Raw genomic sequence first — 22,690 nt, 5'->3', positions numbered from 1 at the left:
AATGTATCTACCACTCCTCCCAGTTTAGTGTCATCTGCAAACTTGCTGAGGGTGCAATCCATACCATCCTCCAGATCATTAATGAAGATATTGAACAAAACCGGCCCCAGGACTGACCCTTGGGGCACTCCGCTAGATTCCGGCTGCCAACTAGACATGGAGCCATTGATCACTACCCGTTGAGCCTGACAATCTAGCCAACTTTCTACCCACCTTGTAGTGCATCCATCCAGCCCATACTTCTTTAACTTGCTGACAAGAATACTGTGGGAGACCGTGTAAAAAGCTTTGCTAAAGTCAAGGAATAACACGTCCACTGCTTTCCCTTCATCCACAGAACGAGTTATCTCATCATAGAAGGCAATTAGATTAGTCAGGCATGACTTTCCCTTGGTGAATCCATGCTGACTGTTCCTGATCACTTTCCTCTCCTCTAATTGCTTCAGAATTGATTCCTTGAGGACCTGCTCCATGATTTTTCCGGGGACTGAGGTGAGGCTGACTGGCCTGTAGTTCCCAGGATCCTCCTTCTTCCCTTTTTTAAAGATGGGCACTACATTAGCCTTTTTCCAGTCTTCTGGGACTTCCCCGGATCGCCATGAGTTTTCAAAGATAATGGCCAATGGCTCTGCAATCACATCCGCCAATTCCTTTAGCACTCTTGGATGCAACGCATCCGGCCCCATGGACTTGTGCACGTCCAGCTTTTCTAAATAGTCCCGAACTACTTCTTTCTTCACAGAGGGCTGGCCACCTCCTCCCCATGCTGTGCTGCCCAGTGCAGTAGCCTGGGAGCTGACCTTATTCGTGAAGACAGAGTGCTATGGGATGCTAGATCTTACCACTGGGCCCACTCCAGTCAATTTGTCTATGCTTTTATCCTTAAATATGCAGTAAAGGTTAGTCTACTTGAAACCCACACACCTCCCGGGTGTGGTGTTCTGTCCCATCTAGTGGCGCAGACAGAGCAAGAGAGAGATTAATGAGTTTGCTCTACAGCGTCAGCCAACAGCCAGCTGGTGTTTAGCTTACACAGTAGAGGCTCATGCACTAAGCTCCAGAGGTCCTAGGTTCAATCCTGCCCACCAGTGATGGGCTCTGTTGGTGTTACATACTACGTATGTTGTTTGGGGTGTTAATAATCATGTTGCTATTGTTACTGATATTATATCTAGATGTGTTCGTTCCGTTATGACAAAAAACTCCCCTTCCACAATTTCTATGGGTGAGTACCGTAATGCATTTCTGTCACTCATTGTGATATAACTCTCTCCTCAATCTGTCATGTCAATTTTCCATTCCCCTGATTTATCATCATCCTTAAGAGTAACAGCTTGCTTTGCTTGATGAATGAGAAACCCATAGGTGCTTTCCTGCAAGTTCTCTCTTTTATAATATCAAACAAATCAATCGTTTAAATAAAGTAATTAATTCCTTTCAACTCTACTTTCACCAGAATGAAGACATTCATCTACTCCTTTTTCTATTGAAAGAAAAAATGCAGCTAAGCTAATTTTTTTCCTTGTAAAAACAGTAATCAAGCAACAATTGTCCAAGCAACAACTGAAGGAAGCTATTAGGTCTTTAGAAAGATAGTTGATTGTACACATTTCACACAAGCTGAGTCAAATTGCTTGGAAGACAGCAATTATCTATTACATTTTGGCAAACATCCAAGAAATCTATCAATCAAAAGGTCAATACCAAGGTCATTTATTCCTGAAGGAACAGATTCAATGAAGTACTGAGTGGAGAGGTAAGGAACTTAAATTAGGTTTCTATATAAGGTACCAACCTTAGCTTTGCCACACATATTTGTCAAACATTACATGACTGATCACAGATCATATTTTTGGCTGTTGGATTCTCCAGGTCATGTCATAAGTGGAAGAGATAAGTAGACCCAGTGATTAAAATGAAGGTATACTTTGAAGAAAATACCTCTCTCTTCTAAGTAGTAATCCCCACTAGTGTACACTAACAGGAAAATCTCCAATTATATGAACTGTAACATTATCCCTTCTAAAGGACTGTCTCAAAACCAGAAAAAAAACCTGTGGAAATCACTTTATCAAAACTAAAAATGAATGCCTGGCTTGCCCTGAGTTCTTACTCATTAACATTCAACGTCAGAGCTGAATCACAACAAGAGAAAGAAAAAGATGGATGATAAAAAAGTGAGCAGGACAAAACCAACATTTCTTAGAGGGACACAGTTTAGGTTAAAATGATGACTGGGACTTTCAAAGGGAGTTAGCTGCCCCCTAAACAGCATACATATTTGTAATTAAAAATCCTTATGTGATAGAAACAACAACATAGATTATTACAGTTTCAGATAGTTTATCTTACAGGGGCACTGTCAAGCTGAATGTTTATAACAGATTTTTGTGAAGTCCAATCTGTGATACAGTATCAGAAGGCGGCAGTGTGGCCAAATGGATAAAGGACTGTACTGGGACGCCGGAGTTCGATTTCTAGCTTCACCACTGATCTCCTGTATGATTGTGGGCAAGACACTTCACCTCTGTTTCTCTCTGTTTCCCTATCTGTAAAATGGGGATAATGATAATTACCTCCTTTGTAGCGCTTTGAGATCTACTGTTGAAAGTGCTATATAAGAGGTAGGTAGTATCTTCTTCCAAAAATAATGGGCCAGGCCCTAAGTTGGTATAAATAACATCAGCTGAAGATTTAGCCATGAGTGCTAAAATTCCTTTAAAAATGTTTAAAGACTTTTTCTGCTCCCATGCTGATGTTTGTAAGAGTCATTTTTGCCTGCAAGAAATTGATTATAAAATGAAAACTCTGCAATTAATACACAAAATACTGTTGAATGTACAAAGTGAACTGAGAAGTTAGAAAAATGTTTTTTCTAACTCCTTTCAGTTTTAGTAATAAGTGTTACTTGTAAATATAGTAGATATACATATTTCAGACAGAAATATAATTATTCAAAAAAGTGTCCCTTAAATGGGGTGAAATTAAAGTGTGCAGACAATATACATTTTTCTTTTCATTTGGATATACTTACTTTAAAAAGACAGGTTTCAGAGTAACAGCCGTGTTAGTCTGTATTCGCAAAAAGAAAAGGAGTACTTGTGGCACCTTAGAGACTAACCAATTTATTTTAGCATAAGCTTTCGTGAGCTACAGCTCACTTCATCGGATGCATACTGTGGAAAATACAGAAGATGTTTTTATACACACAGACCATGAAAAAATGGGTGTTTATCACTACAAAAGGTTTTCTCTCCCCCCACTCCACTCTCCTGCTGGTAATAGCTTATCTAAAGTGATCACTCTCCTTACAATGTGTATGATAATCAAGGTGGGCCATTTCCAGCACAAATCCAGGTTTCCCTCCCCCCCAAAAAACCACTCTCCTGTTGGTAATAGCTTATCTAAAGTGATCACTCTCCTTACACTCTCCTTCCTCAGCTCTTGTCCCCTAATGCCCCTACTCTACTTGCACTATATTGATGACATCTTCATCATCTGGACCCATGGAAAAGAAGCCCTTGAGGAATTCCACCATGATTTCAACAATTTCCATCCCACCATCAACCTCAGCCTGGTCCAGTCCACACAAGAGATCCACTTCCTGGACACTACAGTGCTAATAAACGATGGTCACATAAACACCACCCTATACCGGAAACCTTCTGACCGCTATTCCTACCTACATGCCTCCAGCTTTCACCCTGACCACACCACACGATCCATTGTCTACAGCCAAGCTCTGCGATACAACCGCATTTGCTCCAACCCCTCAGACAGAGACAAACACCTACAATACCCACCTGCGGAAGTGAAGAAACAGATTGACAGAGCCAGAAGAGTTACCAGAAGTAACCTACTACAGGAGAGGCCTAACAAAGAAAATAACAGAACGCCACTAGCCGTCACCTTCAGCCCCCAACTAAAACCCCTCCAACGCATTATTAAGGATCTACAACCTATCCTGAAGGATGCCCCATCACTCTCACAAATCTTGGGAGACAGGCCAGTCCTTGCTCACAGACAGACCCCCAACCTGAAGCGAATACTCACCAGCAACCACATACCACACAACAGAACCACTAACCCAGGAACCTATCCTTGCAACAAAGCCCGTTGCCAACTGTGCCCACATATCTATTCAGGGGACACCACCACAGGGCCTAATAACATCAGCCACACTATCAGAGGCTCGTTCACCTGCACATCCACCAATGTGATATATGCCATCATGTGCCAGCAATGCCCCTCTGCCATGTACACTGTGCAAACTGGACAGTCTCTACGTAAAAGAATAAATGGACACAAATCAGATGTCAAGAATTGTAACATTCATAAACCAGTCGGAGAACACTTCAATCTCTCTGGTCACACGATTACAGACATGAAAGTTGCGATATTACAACAGAAAAACTTCAGAAACGGACTCCAACGAGAGACTGTTGAATTGGAATTCATTTGCAAATTGGATATAATTAACTTAGGCTTGAATAGAGACTGGGAGTGGTTAAGTCATTATGCACGGTAACCTATTTCCCCTTGAAAAGAAAAGGAGTACTTGTGGCACCTTAGAGACTAACCAATTTATTTGAGCATAAGCTTTCGTGAGCTGCAGCTCACTTCAGCTCACGAAAGCTTATGCTCAAATAAATTGGTTAGTCTCTAAGGTGCCACAAGTACTCCTTTTCTTTTTGCGAATACAGACTAACACGGCTGTTACTCTGAAACCTATTTCCCCTTGTTTATTCCTTCCCCCCCCTCCCCCCCACTGTTCCTCAGACGTTCTTGTTAAACCCTGGATTTGTGCTGGAAATGGGCCACCTTGATCATCATACACATTGTAAGAGAGAGTGATCACTTTAGATAAGCTATTACCAGCAGGAGAGTGGGGTCGGGGGAGAGAAAACCTTTTGTAGTGATAAACACCCATTTTTTCATGGTCTGTGTGTATAAAAACATCTTCTGTATTTTCCACAGTATGCATCCGATGAAGTGAGCTGTAGCTCACGAAAGCTTATGCTCAAATAAATTGGTTAGTCTCTAAGGTGTCACAAGTACTCCTTTTCTTTTTAAAAAGACAGATGTCTTTACTCTTCAGATAACACAATGAAACTAAATCAGAGACAGATGGTGCCCGATATTCTCCTTGAGCCAAATTGTCCAGGCCCTCTATGGGAATGCAAGGCCCAAAATGCAATGAAAAAATAGCACTTCTACTGTGATGGGGCAGAGAACATAGAACACAGGTAAAAGGGTCTGCATTGTGATTGTTGCAGGAACACAGAAAAGGGAATTGAAGGAATACATGAGAGTGTGCTATCACACTTTTGGGACAATGAGTTTGGGATGATATGAATAGTGGTGAGAGATGGTGAATGTGTGTATAAACAGTGATTTTATAATTCTACTTTTGAGAAAACTTCAAATGCTGATAAATGCACTGAAGTTAAACATTTTCACTTAGGCCTTGATCCAAAACCCAATGAAGAAAATGGACACTCTCCTGACTGGCTCTGGATCAGGCCCTTAATCTCCTGTTAAAAAGTTTAAAGAGGATCAGTTTCTTTATATGACAAACTGCTTTAATATTTATAATTATTACTTTTGCTATACATATTAACCATCTTTCACAGTTTAATATTGGTTACATTACTTCTCAATAATTAGTAAATAAAATGGATTGTCAAAGTGCTGTAGAGCAAAGTATTTTTAGATCCAACTTACTTCTTTCTAGCAATAAGCAATTATAACTGTCAGAATTATCTAGCATTGTTTTTCTGCATTGGCTATATGGTAGTTTAAGCGTTTAGATTTTGGAAATGTCAGGTTACCATTCTGTAAACATCTGTATACTAATAGCATGGAAAAGTTCTTCACAGGCTTCTGCCTATTTATTATAATTAATGTAGTGTTGTAAATGTACACAGTTTTTTATAAAACAGACTATAAAATGAAACTGCTCAGAAACAAAACCCTTGACTAACACTGATTAGGATGTAATCTGTTAAACTTTCAGACAACAGGAACTAAATACATCTGTTATATCCAATCTGCTTAGATGTTTATATTTGACTACTGATAATCATTTTAATGGGGTTTATTTATGACCAATCAGTATTTTTCCCTGCAGTAAATATATTAATATTTCTAATTAGCGAGCAGCAGCACAAAATAGATTTATTCAGTCTGCATGTAGAAGATGCTAATAACGTGATAAAAACTAAGAGCACTAATTTTGTTGTCAATTCCATATCCTTGTAATTACCTCAGAAACAGGCAGCATTTTTCTTATGGTAATCATTGCTGTTTTCAAAAGTATTAAAAGTAGAAAAAATGGTTTAGTTAAGTCTTTTAAGAGAAAACATTGCATTTCGACCTATCTCCTGCATAGGGACCAAGCCAGCATACAATTACACATGCTGTAATTTTATGCATACAAGTAGCCAAATTAATTCCAGTGGAACAACTCAGGTGAGTGAAGTTACACCTGTACAACTGTTAGCAGGATCAGGCCCTCTGGAAGGAGTGCCTCTTCTAAATGTGCAGAATACATTTTAATTTAAAATTAATATTTATTTTATAACACGTGTACAAAGGAAAAACCACTGGTTGTCAAATGTTTTGATCACCTTGGGTCATAATCTGCCACCCTTACTCCCATTCAGTAGTACCCTACCTCCTTCAGGAGTCTCATTTAAATCATTGATTCAGTATTTTCAGTAATCTTGATATTTAAATTACATCAAAAGAATACACAATTAACTCAAATTTAAGTTGTCACACTGAGCCAGAAAGGGTTAAGCAACCAGCAGGCTAAATGACCCAAATTCAACCTTTAAAGACATATTAGAAAAGTATAGAAATGGTAATTAAGGCCATTCCTTATAAACAGCTAACAAAGCCATGTTAAAACAAAGAGGAGTCCTTGTGGCACCTTAGAGACTAACAAATTTATTTGTGTATAAGCTTTTGTGGGCTAAAACCCACTTCATCAGATGCATGGAGTGAAAAATACAGTAAGCAATATAAATATTACAGCACATGAAAAGATGGGAGTTGCCTTACCAAGTGTGTGTGTGTGTGTGGGGGGGGTCAGTGCTAAAGAGGCCAATTCAATTACAGTGGAAGTGGCCTATTCTCAACAGTTGACAAGAAGGGTGTGAATATCAAGAGAGGGAAAATACTTTTTTAATGCTAACGAGACCATGCAATCAAGGCAACTCCCATCTTTTCATGTGCTATAATATTTATACTGCTTACTGTATTTTTCACTCCATGCATCTGATGAAGTGGGTTTTAGCCCACGGAAGCTTATGCCCAAATAAATCTGTTAGTCTCTAAGGTGCCACAAGGACTCCTCGTTGTTTTTTGCGGATATGGACTAACCACTCTGAAACCTAAAGCCATGTTAGACTCTAGAGCTTTGAAATGTAGACTTGTATTGTTAGAGAAGTGGAAGAAGATAGTGACTATATTGGTCTGTGTTTACCTATACCTTGTTAGAGGTTAACAACGAAACCAGACGGTTCCTGTCTGTTACTATATTCTACTGATTCAGAGATCAAAAGGGGATATTAACATTTAATTGGAACTTGGGTGTAATAATGTCATTGTCTATATTTCTCTTTGAAGTTTGTAGTAAACTGCCTATGAACTGCTTAATGGATAATTACCTTATGCTGATGAATGCAATTAATTACCTGCGTATGCATAGGAAATAGGAGGTTTTACTTCAAAGCCGCAATGCTTCACCCAAGGAATCCTGGCTATCAAGAGGCTATGGATAGCTGCCAGAAATCTATAAAAGAATCCTGTATCTAAGATCTGCTTAAACTTGGTCAGGGGAAAAATGAGTCGCAAGACTGAGGTCTCCAGCTCCAGTTTGGATTATCATGGAAGAATTTGAACAAACTCTATATGGACTACCTATTTGGAGAACTGATTCTGGAAAGAATGTTTTGCAACTCAGCTGCTCACCATCTCTATTATGAAACTGACCTAAAAACTTCATTCATATCTGTATGTATAACAATCTTTTAATCATAATACTCTTTTCTTTTAAAATAAATCTTAGATTAATTAATAAGGATTGGCTATAAGTGAGTATTTGGGTAAGATTTGAAATATTCATTTATTTGGTAGGTAATGTGTCTGATCCCTTGGGATTGGTAGAATTTTATATATGCTGAACAAGATTTTCAGTAATGCTCATCATATTTGACTTCACTGTCTGGGTGGGAGCCCAAGGCTGGATTGCTTTAAGGGAGCTGTGTTTTTGGCTTCTGGGTAACCAGTAAGGTATTGCAAGAAGCTGTTTTGTTGCTGGCTTGGTGAATCTATTTATTAGAATAATCATCAGTTTGGGGGACCATCTGCCTGATTCTTTGCAGTTTGCCCTGATTGAGCAATCTCAGTGAGGCCCCCTCCAGGCTACAATGGTCACAAAAGTGAATATCATAGAATCATAGAATCATAGAATATCAGGGTTGGAAGGGACCCCAGAAGGTCATCTAGTCCAACCCCCTGCTCGAAGCAGGACCAATTCCCAGTTAAATCATCCCAGCCAGGGCTTTGTCAAGCCTGACCTTAAAAACCTCTAAGGAAGGAGATTCTACCACCTCCCTAGGTAATGCATTCCAGTATTTCACCACCCTCTTAGTGAAAAAGTTTTTCCTAATATCCAATCTAAACCTCCCCCATTGCAACTTGAGACCATTACTCCTCGTTCTGTCATCTGCTACCATTGAGAACAGTCTAGAGCCATCCTCTTTGGAACCCCCTTTCAGGTAGTTGAAAGCAGCTATCAAATCCCCCCTCATTCTTCTCTTCTGCAGACTAAACAATCCCAGCTCCCTCAGCCTCTCCTCATAAGTCATGTGCTCTAGACCCCTAATCATTTTTGTTGCCCTTCGCTGGACTCTCTCCAATTTATCCACATCCTTCTTGTAGTGTGGGGCCCAAAACTGGACACAGTACTCCAGATGAGGTCTCACCAGTGTCGAATAGAGGGGAACGATCACGTCCCTCGATCTGCTCGCTATGCCCCTACTTATACATCCCAAAATGCCATTGGCCTTCTTGGCAACAAGGGCACACTGTTGACTCATATCCAGCTTCTCGTCCACTGTCACCCCTAGGTCCTTTTCCGCAGAACTGCTGCCTAGCCATTCGGTCCCTAGTCTGTAGCGGTGCATTGGATTCTTCCATCCTAAGTGCAGGACCCTGCACTTATCCTTATTGAACCTCATCAGATTTCTTTTGGCCCAATCCTCCAATTTGTCTAGGTCCTTCTGTATCCTATCTCTGCCCTCCAGCGTATCTACCACTCCTCCCAGTTTAATATCATCCGCAAATTTGCTGAGAGTGCAATCCACACCATCCTCCAGATCATTTATGAAGATATTGAACAAAACCGGCCCCAGGACCGACCCCTGGGGCACTCCACTTGACACCGGCTGCCAACTAGACATGGAGCCATTTATCACTACCCGTTGAGCCCGACAATCTAGCCAGCTTTCTACCCACCTTATAGTGCATTCATCTAGCCCATACTTCCTTAACTTGCTGACAAGAATACTGTGGGAGACAGTGTCAAAAGCTTTGCTAAAGTCAAGAAACAATACATCCACTGCTTTCCCTTCATCCACAGAACCAGTAATCTCATCATAAAAGGCGATTAGATTAGTCAGGCATGACCTTCCCTTGGTGAATCCATGCTGACTGTTCCTGATCACTTTCCTCTCATGTAAGTGCTTCAATATGGGTTGGCTCACACATTTTCTAGAATTACTATAATGAGCTCTTAGCTCATGTTTAGCAACTGAAAACAGCCCTATGGGAGCTGCCCTATGGGAGTAGCTGAGTATTTCCCTGACACAAAGGAATCTATGGGTGCAAAGCCAGCACAGAGAATGCTACTCATGTAGGGAGTATTTTGGGACTAGGGAGGAGGCATGGCAGAGATAGGAGGTAGTAGGGCAGAGCTCACATTACTCTAACTGATTCATAGATATTAAGGTCAGAAGGTACCATTATGATTATCTAGTCTGACCTCCTGCACAATGCAGGCCACAGAATCTCACCCACCCACTCTGTGATAAACCTCTCACCTATGTCTGAGCTATTGAAGTCCTCATCCTTGGCCTGCAGAGCTTCTTGCTGTAGCATAGTTTAGAGCATCCATATAGCTGCCTATGTTACACTAAGGGCAATTTTAGTTCATGGCTGGTCCAAGATAAGGAGAGCAAAAAGGTGGTTTAAAGCAACCTCCTCCTTACAGCAGTGTCTACTGTAAACTCAGGGGATTGAGCCGATTGTTTCAGGCTGCCTATCTGAATATTCCAAAAGAGAACTCTGCATTGGTTTACATTAGGTCATATTTGGAAGGATTTCTCCACTATCATAAGAGCTAAAACCTCCCATTTCTTCCCTCCCCCCTCATTTTCTAAACTTCCTCATTCTAATACACCTCCATGATGCCTCCATTTTTACACTTTTGTAAAATATTGTCCTCCCATATAGCTTTATGGGAAATATAAACAAGAAGAAAAAAAATCAATTTAATGTAAAAAATTGCATGAAATAATTTGCTATAATAGTAAAGATGAGAAATTAAGCACTCAAAGTAAGTCAAATGCAGTGTTAGGGTTGACACTTCCACTTTCCCCTTGTGTGTGTGTGTGTGTGTGTATATATGCCAGAAAATGTATCTTTTTATCATATCATTAGTCAATTTTTCAGATTATAATACAAGGGGTGTTAATTCAAGGAATATATTTAACCATGTAGAGGGCCTCAACTATATAGCTAATATATATGTAAAATTAGAGAAAGATCGATGTTCTCTGCAAATCTAAGGCTCTTGATCCTACAGTTAACTGTGTACAAGTGCATTGCACCATCTGCACAGAGCCTGACTGACTTCACTGAATTCCAATATCAGAGCTTAGGCTTTCAGTTTATTTAAAAAAATTGTTAATGGTGCTCAGTACTCTGTAAAATAACGTTAAGCATATTTCGCTAAAAAGAAAGGCCATTTCAAACAAATGTTTGCTCAGAGGTAGATATTGATTTCTCTCATGTAAATAGGACAATCTAAATGTAAACAATGCTATGGAATAACATCAAAGACAAAAACTAAACACCACCTAAGTGACTAACTCACATACTGTTGTAGCATGATCTAGTTAACCTACTTAATTTCTGTTTCAATTTTCCAATTTGTAAAATGGAACAATTATAGACAGTTACATAAATACAATCTAACTGAATGCTAAATAAAATCGTATTGCATGCTACTAAGGACAGTATTTGGCACACTATGCATATTGTGTGCATATTGCAAATATGGTACAATTTCTGATTCTATATCAGTGAACTTTTGTTGTAGGTAGAAAATAGAAATAGGAAACTACTATTTCATACAACTTTAATATATTTAAAATATTGTTTGATAGTAGAAAGATTCAGTCCTCCGTATCCTATGAGGACATTTACATAACGCCCCCACCCTAATGCACACATGGACACATGTGTATGTGCCCTAAATATGCATCTATTTTCTGACAGACACCAGACTTGTATGTATTCCCTCTCACGAATGCTGTAACTGCTAAGAATATGATTATTTGCTTGAGACTGCATTTAGGGAGCACTGATTGATCTCAGATGCCATATAAGCATATTCACATTATGCTGGAGGCTCGGCAACTCCCAACAAGCATGTCTGTGCTCTATGGGCAATAACACCACCTCACTGAAGCTGTTGGGCATGATAGCTGCCCCTAAATGAGGGAAAGCCACCACTCAAGGAATTAAATTTCACCAAGATACCCCAATACCAAGCCCAAAGACTTTAGTTAGACCAAAGTATTTCATCCTCATGAGCAGCTCTCAGGACATTAAACTGCATGTCACCAAGGTGCCACGGATGTCTTATGCAATCAGAGGGAATTGATTAGATGAGATATGCCCCGATGATCCCAGCATGTGAATCATGTCCCATGCTACAGAAGGCAACAAACACCCCTGCCCTCCCGCAACTTCCCTGACAATCTGATCTGGAGAGAAATTCCTTCCCAGTCCCAAATACGGCAACCAATATGACCTTTAGCATGTGACCAGGACACACCAAACAAGCATCTGAAAAGCGGATTCTCTGTACCATCTCAGAACACTGGTCCACCCTGTCTGGTGTCCCATCTCCAGCTGTGGACAATCTCTGATGCTTCAGAGGAAAGCAAACCCAGCCCTCCTCCACCATCAAAGAATACATCTAGCCAATTGTTGGAAAGTTTTAAACCAGCTCTAATTGTGACCATTTGAGAAAGTGATTGAGATCACTTTAACTGTAATCTGTCCTCCTATAAGGATTGGTATAAGTTTAGACATAAATGGCTGTGATTCATGTGAAGAGTAAGATAGATGGGTCAACATTTTCATTTTAGACAGCATGAGGAGGCAGCATGGACTAATAAACAGGACAGTGAACTTGGAGTAAGAAAACTTGCCCTATTCCTGGTTCTGCCACTGACCTGCTATGTGACCTTGGGCAGATCACTTCACCTGTCTGTGCTTCAGTTTTCCCTTCTGTCAAATGGGGTTAATGATCATAGAATCACAGAAATGTTGGGCTGGAAGGGACCTTGAGATGTAATTAAGTCCAGCCCCCTGTGCTGAGGCAGGACCAAGTAAACCTAGACATCCCTGACAGGTGTTTGTCCAACCTGTTCTTAAAAACCTTCAGTGACGGGAATTCCTCAACCTCCCTTGGAAGCTTATTCCAGAGTTTAACAACCCTTGTAGTTACAAAGTTTCTTCTAATATCTATCCTAAATCTTCCTTGATGAAGATTAAACCCATTACTTTCTTGTCCTACCTTTAGTGGAAATAGAGAACAATTGATCCCCATCCTCTTTATAGCAGCCCTTAACCTATTTGAAGACTTAACAGGTCCCTCTCATCAGTCTTCCTTTACTTATCTTATTTTGTAAATTTCTCTGAGAATTATGGATGAAAAAAGCTAAGTATTATCATTATATTAGAAAGGTGTTTTGTAGAATTCTTATATTTCCAGACATTTTACAGTACTGTATGTGTAGACAAACCCTGGTTAATTTACATAGCCACATCACATAGAGTATATCTGCTTAGATTATACAAGGTAGCAAAAAGGCAACCCTAACCTTGAGTTTTTCTGGTTGCTTAGGCAACCCAGTTCCAATGTTATGAGGCTGACTATAAAAAAATGAAAAAGTAATATCACTGTATGGAAGTCCATTCAAAATGAGAAGTATTTATCTTATTGGTGATTACATTTACCACAAAATTATTGAAAAGATCAGAGGAACTGTCCATTAATTTTTGTTAAGCATTTTTAAACCAATAAAGCTGAAAAAGAACTAATACTAAACAATTTATATATATATATATTTATATTTATAAAATATATATTTTATATTATTTTATATATATATTAAATATATTATTATATTTATTATTTTTATTTATTTTTTTTATTTATTTTTATTTATTAAATATATTATTATATTTTATTAAATATATATAAAATATATATTTATAAATATATATATTTCCAAAATGCATCAATTTCTTCAATAAGCTACAATTCACACTTATTTTTTTCAGAGAATATCCTCAGTCTTAACAAAATACAGCATACAGAATAATCATATTATAAAACATTTCGAGATCAGATCCTGCCATCCATATTGAAGCTTTAGTGAGGTGTGAAGGTGTTCACTCACTGCAGGTGCACCCTTGTGGCGGGGCACAGGTGTAGAATCTACATACCACACAGACTATGCTGACAGCTTGTGCCACACACTCTCAAAGAACTGTGGAACCACCTGAACAACATCCTCTACAGCAAACAGGGAAAGATTAAGACTGAGCTCTCAAAACAGGATACTCTCATAAAATACCAACCTTCCACACAAACTTCCTCGTGGCTGGACTTCACAAAAACTAGACAAGCCATTTACAACACACACTTATCTACAAAAGAAAAAGGACACTAAACTATCTAAACTACTACATGCCACAAGGGGCCACAACAGTGGTTCCCTCAACCCACCCAGCAATACTGTTAATCTATCCAACTATACTCTTAGTCCAGCAGAAGAATCTGTCCTATCTCGGGGCCTCTCCTTCTGCCCCTCCGCCCCCACGAACATGATACAGTTCTGTGGTGACCTAGAATCCTATTTTCGATGTCTCCGACTCAAGGAATATTTCCAACACACCTCTGAACAACATACTGACCCACAGAGACCTTCCTACCAAGACTACAAAAAGAAGGATTCTGGGTGGACTCCTCCTGAAGGTCGAAACAACAGACTGGACTTGTACATAGAGTGCTTCCGCCAACATGCACGGGCTGAAATTGTGGAAAAGCAGCATCACTTGCCCCATAACCTCAGCCATGCAGAACACAAAGCCATCCACAGCCTCAGAAACAACTCTGACATCATAATCAAAAAGGCTGACAAAGGAGGTGCTGTCGTCATCATGAATAGGTCGGAATATGAACAAGAGGCTGCTAGGCAGCTCTCCAACACCACTTTCTACAAGCCATTACCTTCTGATCCCACTGAGGGTTACCAAAAGAAACTACAGAATTTGCTCAAGAAACTCCCTGAAAAAGCACAAGAACAAATCTGCACAGACACACTCCCGGAACCTGGACCAGGGGTATTCTATCTGCTACCCAAGATCCATAAACCTGGAAATCCTGGGCGCCCCATCATCTCAGGCATTGGCACCCTGACAGCAGGATTCTCTGGCTATGTAGACTCCTTCCTCAGGCCCTATGCTACCAGCACTCCCAGCTACCTTTGAGACACCACTGACTTCCTGAGGAAACTACAATCCATCGGTGATCTTCCTGAAAACACCATCCTGGCCACTATGGATGTAGAAGCCCTCTACACCAACATTCCACACAAAGATGGACTACAAGCCGTCAGGAACAGTATCCCCGATAATGTCACGGCACACCTGGTGGCTGAACTTTGTGACTTTGTCCTCACCCATAATTATTTCACATTTGGGGACAATGTATACCTTCAAAACAGTGGCACTGCTATGGGTACCTGCATGGCCCCACAGTATGCCAACATTTTTATGACTGACTTAGAACAACGCTTCCTCAGCTCTCGTCCCCTAATGCCCCTACTCTACTTGCGCTATATTGATGACATCTTAATCATCTGGACCCATGGAAAAGAAGCCCTTGAGGAATTCCACCGTGATTTCAACAATTTCCATCCCACCATCAACCTCAGCCTGGACCACTCCACACAAGAGATCCACTTCCTGGATACTATGGTGCTAATAAGCGATGGTCACATAAACACCACCCTACACCGGAAACCTACTGACCGCTATTCCTACCTACATGCCTCCAGCTTTCACCCAGACCACACCACACGGTCCATTGTCTACAGCCAAGCTCTACGATACAACCGCATTTGCTCCAACCTCTCAGACAGAGACAAACACCTACAAGATCTCTATCAAGCATTCTTACAACTACAATACCCACCTGCTGAAGTGAAGAAACAGATTGACAGAGCCAGAAGAGTACCTAGAAGTTACCTACTACAGGACAGGCCCAACAAAGAAAATAACAGAATGCCACTAGCCGTCACCTTCAGCCCCCAACTAAAACCTCTCCAACGCATCATCAAAGATCTACAACCTATCCTGAAGGACGACCCATCACTCTCACAGATCTTGGGAGACAGGCCAGTCCTTGCTCACAGACAGCTCCCCAACCTGAAGCAAATACTCACCAGCAACCACACACCACACAACAGAACCACTAACCCAGGAACCTATTCTTGCAACAAAGCCCATTGCCAACTGTGTCCACATATCTATTCAGGGGACAACATCATAGGGCCTAATCACATCAGCCACACTATCAGAGGCTCGTTCACCTGCACATCTACCAATGTGATATATGCCATCATGTGCCAGCAATACCCCTCTGCCATGTACACTGGGCAAACTGGACAGTCTCTACGTAAAAGAATAAATGGACACAAATCAGACGTCAAGAATTATAACATTCAAAAACCAGTTGGAGAACACTTCAATCTCTTTGGTCACTCGATTACAGACCTCAAAGTGGCAATTCTTCAACAAAAAGACTTCAAAAACAGACTCCAGCGAGAGACTGCTGAACTGGAATTAATTTGCAAACTGGATACAATTAACTTAGGCTTGAATAAAGACTGGGAGTGGATGTGACATTACACAAAGTAAAACTATTTCCCCATGTTTATCCTTCCCTCCCCGCCCCGCCCCACTGTTCCTCAGACGTTCTTCTCAACTGCTGGAAATGGCCCACCTTGATTATCAGTATAAAAGGTTTCTTCCCCCCCGCTCTCCTGCTGGTAATAGCTCACCTTACCTGATCACTCTTGTTACAGTGTGTATGGTAACACCCATTGTTTCATATTCTCTATGTATATAAATCTCCCCACTGTATTTTCCACTGAATGCATCCGATGAAGTGAGTTGTAGCTCACGAAAGCTTATGCTCAGATAAATTTGTTAGTCTCCAAGGTGCCACAAGTCCTCCTTTTCTCCTCTTTCCAGGCACCTACTATGGACAGCCACTCTGGGCCTGCAATGGTTTGACCTTCTTGTGACTCCGCCCTCCAGCCAGGTCACATTTACATCTATCCATTTTGGGGTATACATAGATTCCAGCAAAGGATAGCCCCATCTGTCAGGTGAGATGCTCCAGGCCTCCCCTGGCTGAGGAACTGAGGGTCTTGATCCTTCTGACTTCAGGGTTTTCTCTTGTTCAGATTCCCTCATAACAGGGGTAGGCTTTCTGCCTTCTGCATCTCCTGGGGGTTGGTAGGCCTACCTTCTCTACTGGGTTCCCATCCAGGGCCCAGTGGCAGGTACCTAAGTCCTGCACCAAGAAAGGCTATACTGCTGCTTCCTTGGATCACTTCCTACCCAGTCCCCTCTTTCCCAAGAGATCAAATAGATATTAAGTAACGGAAAGGAAAGGTAAAGTCTCAGATCTTCTGAGTGTTAAAAGTATCTGCTCTGTGAGTCTGGCAATGTTCCCACAGCCAGGGACCTCAAGCACTTGGACTCCCTGCAGTGCTCCTTCCCAGGAGCTCAGAATGTAGTTCAGTAGCTCACCTCAACCCTCTGTTCTTGGTCTGCACTCCTTTTGAGTTCCTCCTTCAAGACATGTATGCTTTGAAGTTTTGGCGGGCTGGAGCCACCCAGGCCCAGAGCAGCTGCTTAACTCCTTCCTTACCAGTGTGGGATTTGTATACCCTGTGGCAGAAGCCAATTCTCCTGTTGATTTCAAGTAAAGATCTGATTCTTCACTCTTTTTTACATAAGGATCACTCACCCACCACTGCAATAGATAGCCACTCAAACAAAATAAATAACATGGTGTAGACTGCAACTGTCACAGTTCAGGCACCGCTCAGCTGAAAATACAAATGCACATAATAAACCATATAAATAATTGAAAGACTGTGAGCTACACTCCGCTCTAGAAATTAGGATCTAAAATTAGTTTTCATTTACCAATTATGAAAAAACAGAACTCTCTCAGTATTAGTGACTAATACTAACAAACTCAGCTACCTATTAGCAAAACTGGTAATAAACTGCTTGTGTGGGTTTTCTTTTTAAGAGATGAAGATCGGGCAGCCCTTTTCAGAATCTGATCCGAAACTCTCCAATTATTGTAGGAGAAAGCTTTAAAAAAAAGTTAAGATCTTCTTCATTGTATCCATGTTCTACTCTTGATGGAATTCTGCACCAAAAATTTTAAAATTCTGCACCAAAAACAAAATCTGAGCACAATATTTTAAAATTCTGCAACATTCTGCAAATGTTATTGGTCAATAAATAAATGTGGAGGCTCCAGCATGGCAGTGGGGAACACAGGCCACTGGCTGCATGGAGGTGGGAGATCACCCCCCTGTCCTTGTCGACTCAGTGCCTGTGCCCATCGGGTCAGTAGGCTTGTCAATAGTTACCTGCCGTTGTACATTTCCGTGAGCCATGGGTACTGAGCTGGGGTTGTCTTGGTGCTGATGGTACCGAGGATACCAAGTGTGTCAGGGATTCTAGGGGCTCTCTGTGCGGACTTCCTGCTCCCTTTTTCGACAATTTCTGAGAGGGGTCAGCAGCTTGTTTCTTCGACCCACAGCCTTTAGACATTGAGGGCTGTGGGGAAGACTCATGTCTGCCAGGTGACTTGTGGCGGATCTCTGGAGAGGGTCGGAGAGCCGCCTCCATGGAGACGATCTTCTGAGTGAGCTCTCTATCCTTAAAAAATCTGGGCCTGAGTTGCTGGCAGAAACAACACTTTTGTTGAATATGTCCTTCTCTGTGGCAGAGTATGCACTGGGAGTGCTTGTCTGTGACAGGGATCGCCTCTTTGCAAGAGAGGCACTTCTTGAAGCCAGTGAACCAGGCAAGCTCCATTAGAAGAAGGCTCGTCAATGAGGAAAAAAAACCTGGGAAAATAAAGTCTTTTTTAAAAAAAACTTTAGAGAGAAAAGATAAGAAAAAAAGGAAAACTATGACTATAACTACACTAAGTACTAGGAGGCTAACTAACTATAGAAATGCAAAATTGAAAGCAAAGTCATAATTGACTGCAAATAGCATCATCTCTAGCCAGGGGCAGTTGAGAAGTGACTGAAAGAGGTTAGCCTGAGCGCACAGACTAGCCTCATGGCCAGGCACAAGGAGAGCCATATTGGGTCAGAACAATGGTCCATCTAGCCCAGTATTCTGTCTTCCAACAGTGGCTGGGTCAGTACCAGATGCTTCGGAGAGACTGAACAGATCAGGGCAATTTATTGAGTGATCCATCCCCAGTCACCCAGTTCCAGCTTCTGGCAGTCAGAGGTTTAGGAACACCAAGAGCATGGGGTTGCATCTCTGACCATCTGACCATCTAGGCTAATAGCCATTGATGGACTCCATGGACTTATCTAATTCTTTTTTGAACCCAGTTACACTTTTGGCCTTCACAACATCCCCAGCAATGAACATACTCCTCTTTCCTTTACTCGCACACATAGGAGGGCACAAACCCTGCTCTCCTCATATCACTACCACAGCTCTTTGATGCTGTAATGAATCATCTCTGAGCCTGATGAGTGCTCTCTGAGCCTAATAAGTGCTGCTGAGCCTGATGAGTCATCACTCAACCTGATTACTTGAGGGCGCCATCAATCAGCCAGGGCTCAGACAATCCAGAGGTACAGTTCTAATCAGGTGACCCCAAGGCCAGGGATATAAGCTCCCAATGAGAGCAGCCACTCCAGTCTGCTCATCGTCACTACCTTGCCAGGAGGATCCCGCACCGCTTGGTGGTTCTGACAGACTTCTCCTGTTCCAGCCCAGCCTGTGCCTGATCCAGCCTTTTCCAGCCTGTCCTTGATTCCTGCTCTGACCCCCGGCCAAGTCCCCAGCCAGACCACTAGGAATGATTGCTGCTTCAACCACTAGGCCTGACCATACAACTTCTCAGTTTCTTACAGATGCACCTCAAAGTAATCTCCATCCTCTCCCATTCAAACCATTCAATACAGATAAGACTCACACACAGAAAATGCAGCTCAAGAGCAGGCAGGTAATTCCTAGTATTCCTATTGCCAGATCCAGGGGGGCAGAGTTAAGGTTACATGAATGTTTACTGTAACTCCATATTTTCTGAGGTTTGAATTTTGCTGAACTCAACATTCTGGAAGGGCACAAGCTATCCCTGAGCAACCTTAACTATATGATGATAAAGATTTTTTTGCCATTTAATTACATAATAGTCCTGGACAGAAAGTGAAAAATATACCACCTTCAGTTACAATAAACAGAAACTTTAGATAGGCATACCATAATTACTTACATAGGCTTGATTGTGACCAGCTCCTGGATTGGTGCAGGAGAGGATGGAGGGTACTAGGAGCCTCCCCCCTCGAGTCCTCTGTGTGGAGATCAGTCACAACTAGAGCTGGGCAAAGAAATTTTCATCTAATAGTTTATTTGCTGAAAAACAGTTTCAGATTGACTGAAACATTTTGAAAATTCAGGTCAAATTCAGCAAATAGTGTCAGCCCCCCTGCCCAAAAAAACCAAGGAAAGAATTTCCAAAAAAAGTCAAAATGTGGCAGCTTTTCATTTCAGAATGATGTTTCATTTAGAAATGTATCTACATTGAACTAAAAATAGACACAAAAAGGTACCCGAAAACAAAATAATCAGTTTGTTTGACAGGCAATTAATTTTAACGTCCTTTAGCTCTTCTGCATGACTCTAACCGCTCCAAAAAGAAGAGGGGCGGGGGGGGGAGGCTGGATGAAGCAATGTCTGTGCTCAACCTGTGCATTGGGGAGCTTTTGGAAGTACTTGTTCTTATGATGGCTTTTCAGAATGGAAGAAAGTAAGCTGCAACAGCCATAATTTCTCCTCCCCTCTCTCCTTCCCCGTTCCTGCCCCTGCACTTCACTCCTTTCCCCAGTTCTGTGTCATTTTCCTTTCTCTTCATACTTAAGACAAGGGCAACATCTAGTCTTAGATTTTTAATCCTTTTTTTAAAGCTGGCCTTTTAGAGCTGCTGGCTATATCTGTACTACTGAGAAACAAAGGTAGTGATGCAATTCTTTTGTACAGTAAATTAATTTTTCAGATTAAGTATTATTTTAGTGCATGATCCAGTTCCTGTTTAAATAATGGCCAAATTTCAATGGAAAGAAGATTGGGCCTTTGGTAATTAATGTTTCACTAATATATTTATTTTGAAATATTTGTTTCATTTCTGAAAAAAAATATATCTAATTTTCTAGCTCACTGTGACTTGGTGACAAGATATGCTTCAGCTCCAAAAAGTGAATAGATTCCCGGCTGAACAGTTTAATAGTCTCAAAATCTTTCAATGATTGTTTCCAAAAATGAAGAGCTCATGGGAAACTATATTGAAAGCTACACTTATCTGAGAGTTCCATTCAGAATGCAGTGCTGTCAGTGGTCTTGTGAAACATGGGATAGCTCTACTTTTTGGTAGAGATTGGCCTGACCCATTAAGTTAAATTCTGGAAGTGAATTTCTCCAAAATTCAAGGCTATAGATCTTTATCCTGGTGCAGAGCCACCTCTACATTTTGGATTCTCTCTCTCTTTCACTGCAGGCTAGTTTATCTCAGCAATTCTCAAACTGTAGTCAATGTACCAGTCAGCACTGCAAACCTCAGGTATGCTAAAATCATAAGTTAGACATCAAAAAGAAAACAGTTCCTTCTTTTGCTTTCTGAGCCTTTAGTGTGTTCTCAGGTCATGTTTTCAAGTTTTTCTTTGCAAGCATGATGGCTAGAAACTTACTGGGTTTCTGTAATTGAAAGCTGAGATTTTCACAATCACTTGACTCCAGGAGCTGGGGCCAAATATTGAGAGACTTGCAATAAAATCACAAGAGCTGGTAACAATGACCACTCACTGTCAGCTGAGAACTAGCAGGTCATACGGAGTTAGCTCTTCTAGTTTCCAGCTGCTTCTACAAGTGTGCTGGCTCTTCATTGTAAAAAAGAGCCTGGGGCTCTGTATTTGCAGTCTGCAACAAAGGGGAGAATCTACCCTAGCTGCCTCCACTAGTTGCTGCTGCAACAACTATGAGGAGGAGGAAGAGAGAAAACAGGAATTGCTCTCAGGTGGGGCTCGAGTTGCCAGTCACTAGCAGGAGAGGAAAGTCCACCAGAACAGTAAAGAAAGGAATGAAGCAGCCAGGCAATGTGTGCAGAGCACAAAGAAGAGAAGAGGTCTATTGAGGGAAGAAATATCTAGGGAAGAAGAGAACCAAGCGGCAGGGAGTCATGTGCAGTAGAGAGAAGGACCGGGCAACAGGAAAACATAAGCAGGAAGAAGGGAGGAACACATGAACTAAAGAGTATTTTTTAATTACCCAGAATTACGAACCAAGTTTTTTCACAATACTTTCCACGTAAGACGTTACTGGAGCTAACATGGAACATTGTACAATTGTGAACGGAAGGTGTGGTGGTCCACAAGTCACACTACAATATTGTCTATACTATGAGAAAGTTTGAGGACTCATGTACTGTCGGTTACGTTTTTGGTCTCAAACTTAATTGCTAATTTGGATCTTTTTTTATATAAGCATGATCATTTCATAGTTTTTCCCTTACATACCCAAAATATGGGACACAGAAGAATACCCATATAGTACTGTTTTTCACAAAACATTAATGAACTATGTAACAAATTTGAGGCAATCGGGCATATTAATATAGGGGCACACAGAAATATCTGTTTAACGTTGGAACAATCGTTTCCATTTTTCTTTCAGAAGACTGTGAAGATTTCAATTTTGAAAAATAATTTAATATTTTTCAACATAATTAGCTTGACTTTGAGACAGAAGTGACATCTGTTATATGAATTAGCTGTCAATACTGCATACCACATAGCAAAGTAAAGTTCTAAACTTCAATATTTTAATCAAGTAGGCATTTCTTGTTTTGCATTGACTCACAGATAGCATAATGTATGTATTAAATTTGAGATAAAAAAAAATTATGCAAAACTTAAAAGAAAATTGCACTGGTTATAACACAATATAGCTAAACAGAGCACTTACTAAATAAGTATTAAAATGA

At 40.9% G+C, this 22,690-nt stretch overlaps 1 protein-coding gene across 7 annotated transcripts in view; it reads right to left on the bottom strand.

Moving 5' to 3' along the window:
• ANKS1B (ankyrin repeat and sterile alpha motif domain containing 1B) overlaps positions 1-22,690 on the bottom strand; it is a 749,199-nt gene that overhangs the window by 410,644 nt on the left and 315,865 nt on the right. Inside the window, exon 1 of one of the 7 annotated variants that reach the window (XM_074941838.1) lies at positions 18,051-18,327. The exons of the other annotated variants lie outside the window; for them this stretch is intronic. Coding sequence (XP_074797939.1) covers positions 18,051-18,312 — 262 coding nt within the window. The 5' untranslated portion in view covers positions 18,313-18,327. Of the gene's footprint in view, positions 1-18,050; positions 18,328-22,690 lie in introns of those variants that run through there. 7 annotated transcript variants of the gene reach the window in all.

Source organism: Natator depressus, chromosome 1 (genome assembly GCF_965152275.1).
Source record: "Natator depressus isolate rNatDep1 chromosome 1, rNatDep2.hap1, whole genome shotgun sequence".
Lineage (NCBI taxonomy): Eukaryota > Metazoa > Chordata > Testudines > Cheloniidae > Natator > Natator depressus.
Note: the sequence above shows the minus strand (reverse complement) of the source record. Positions and strands in the feature narration are given on the sequence as shown.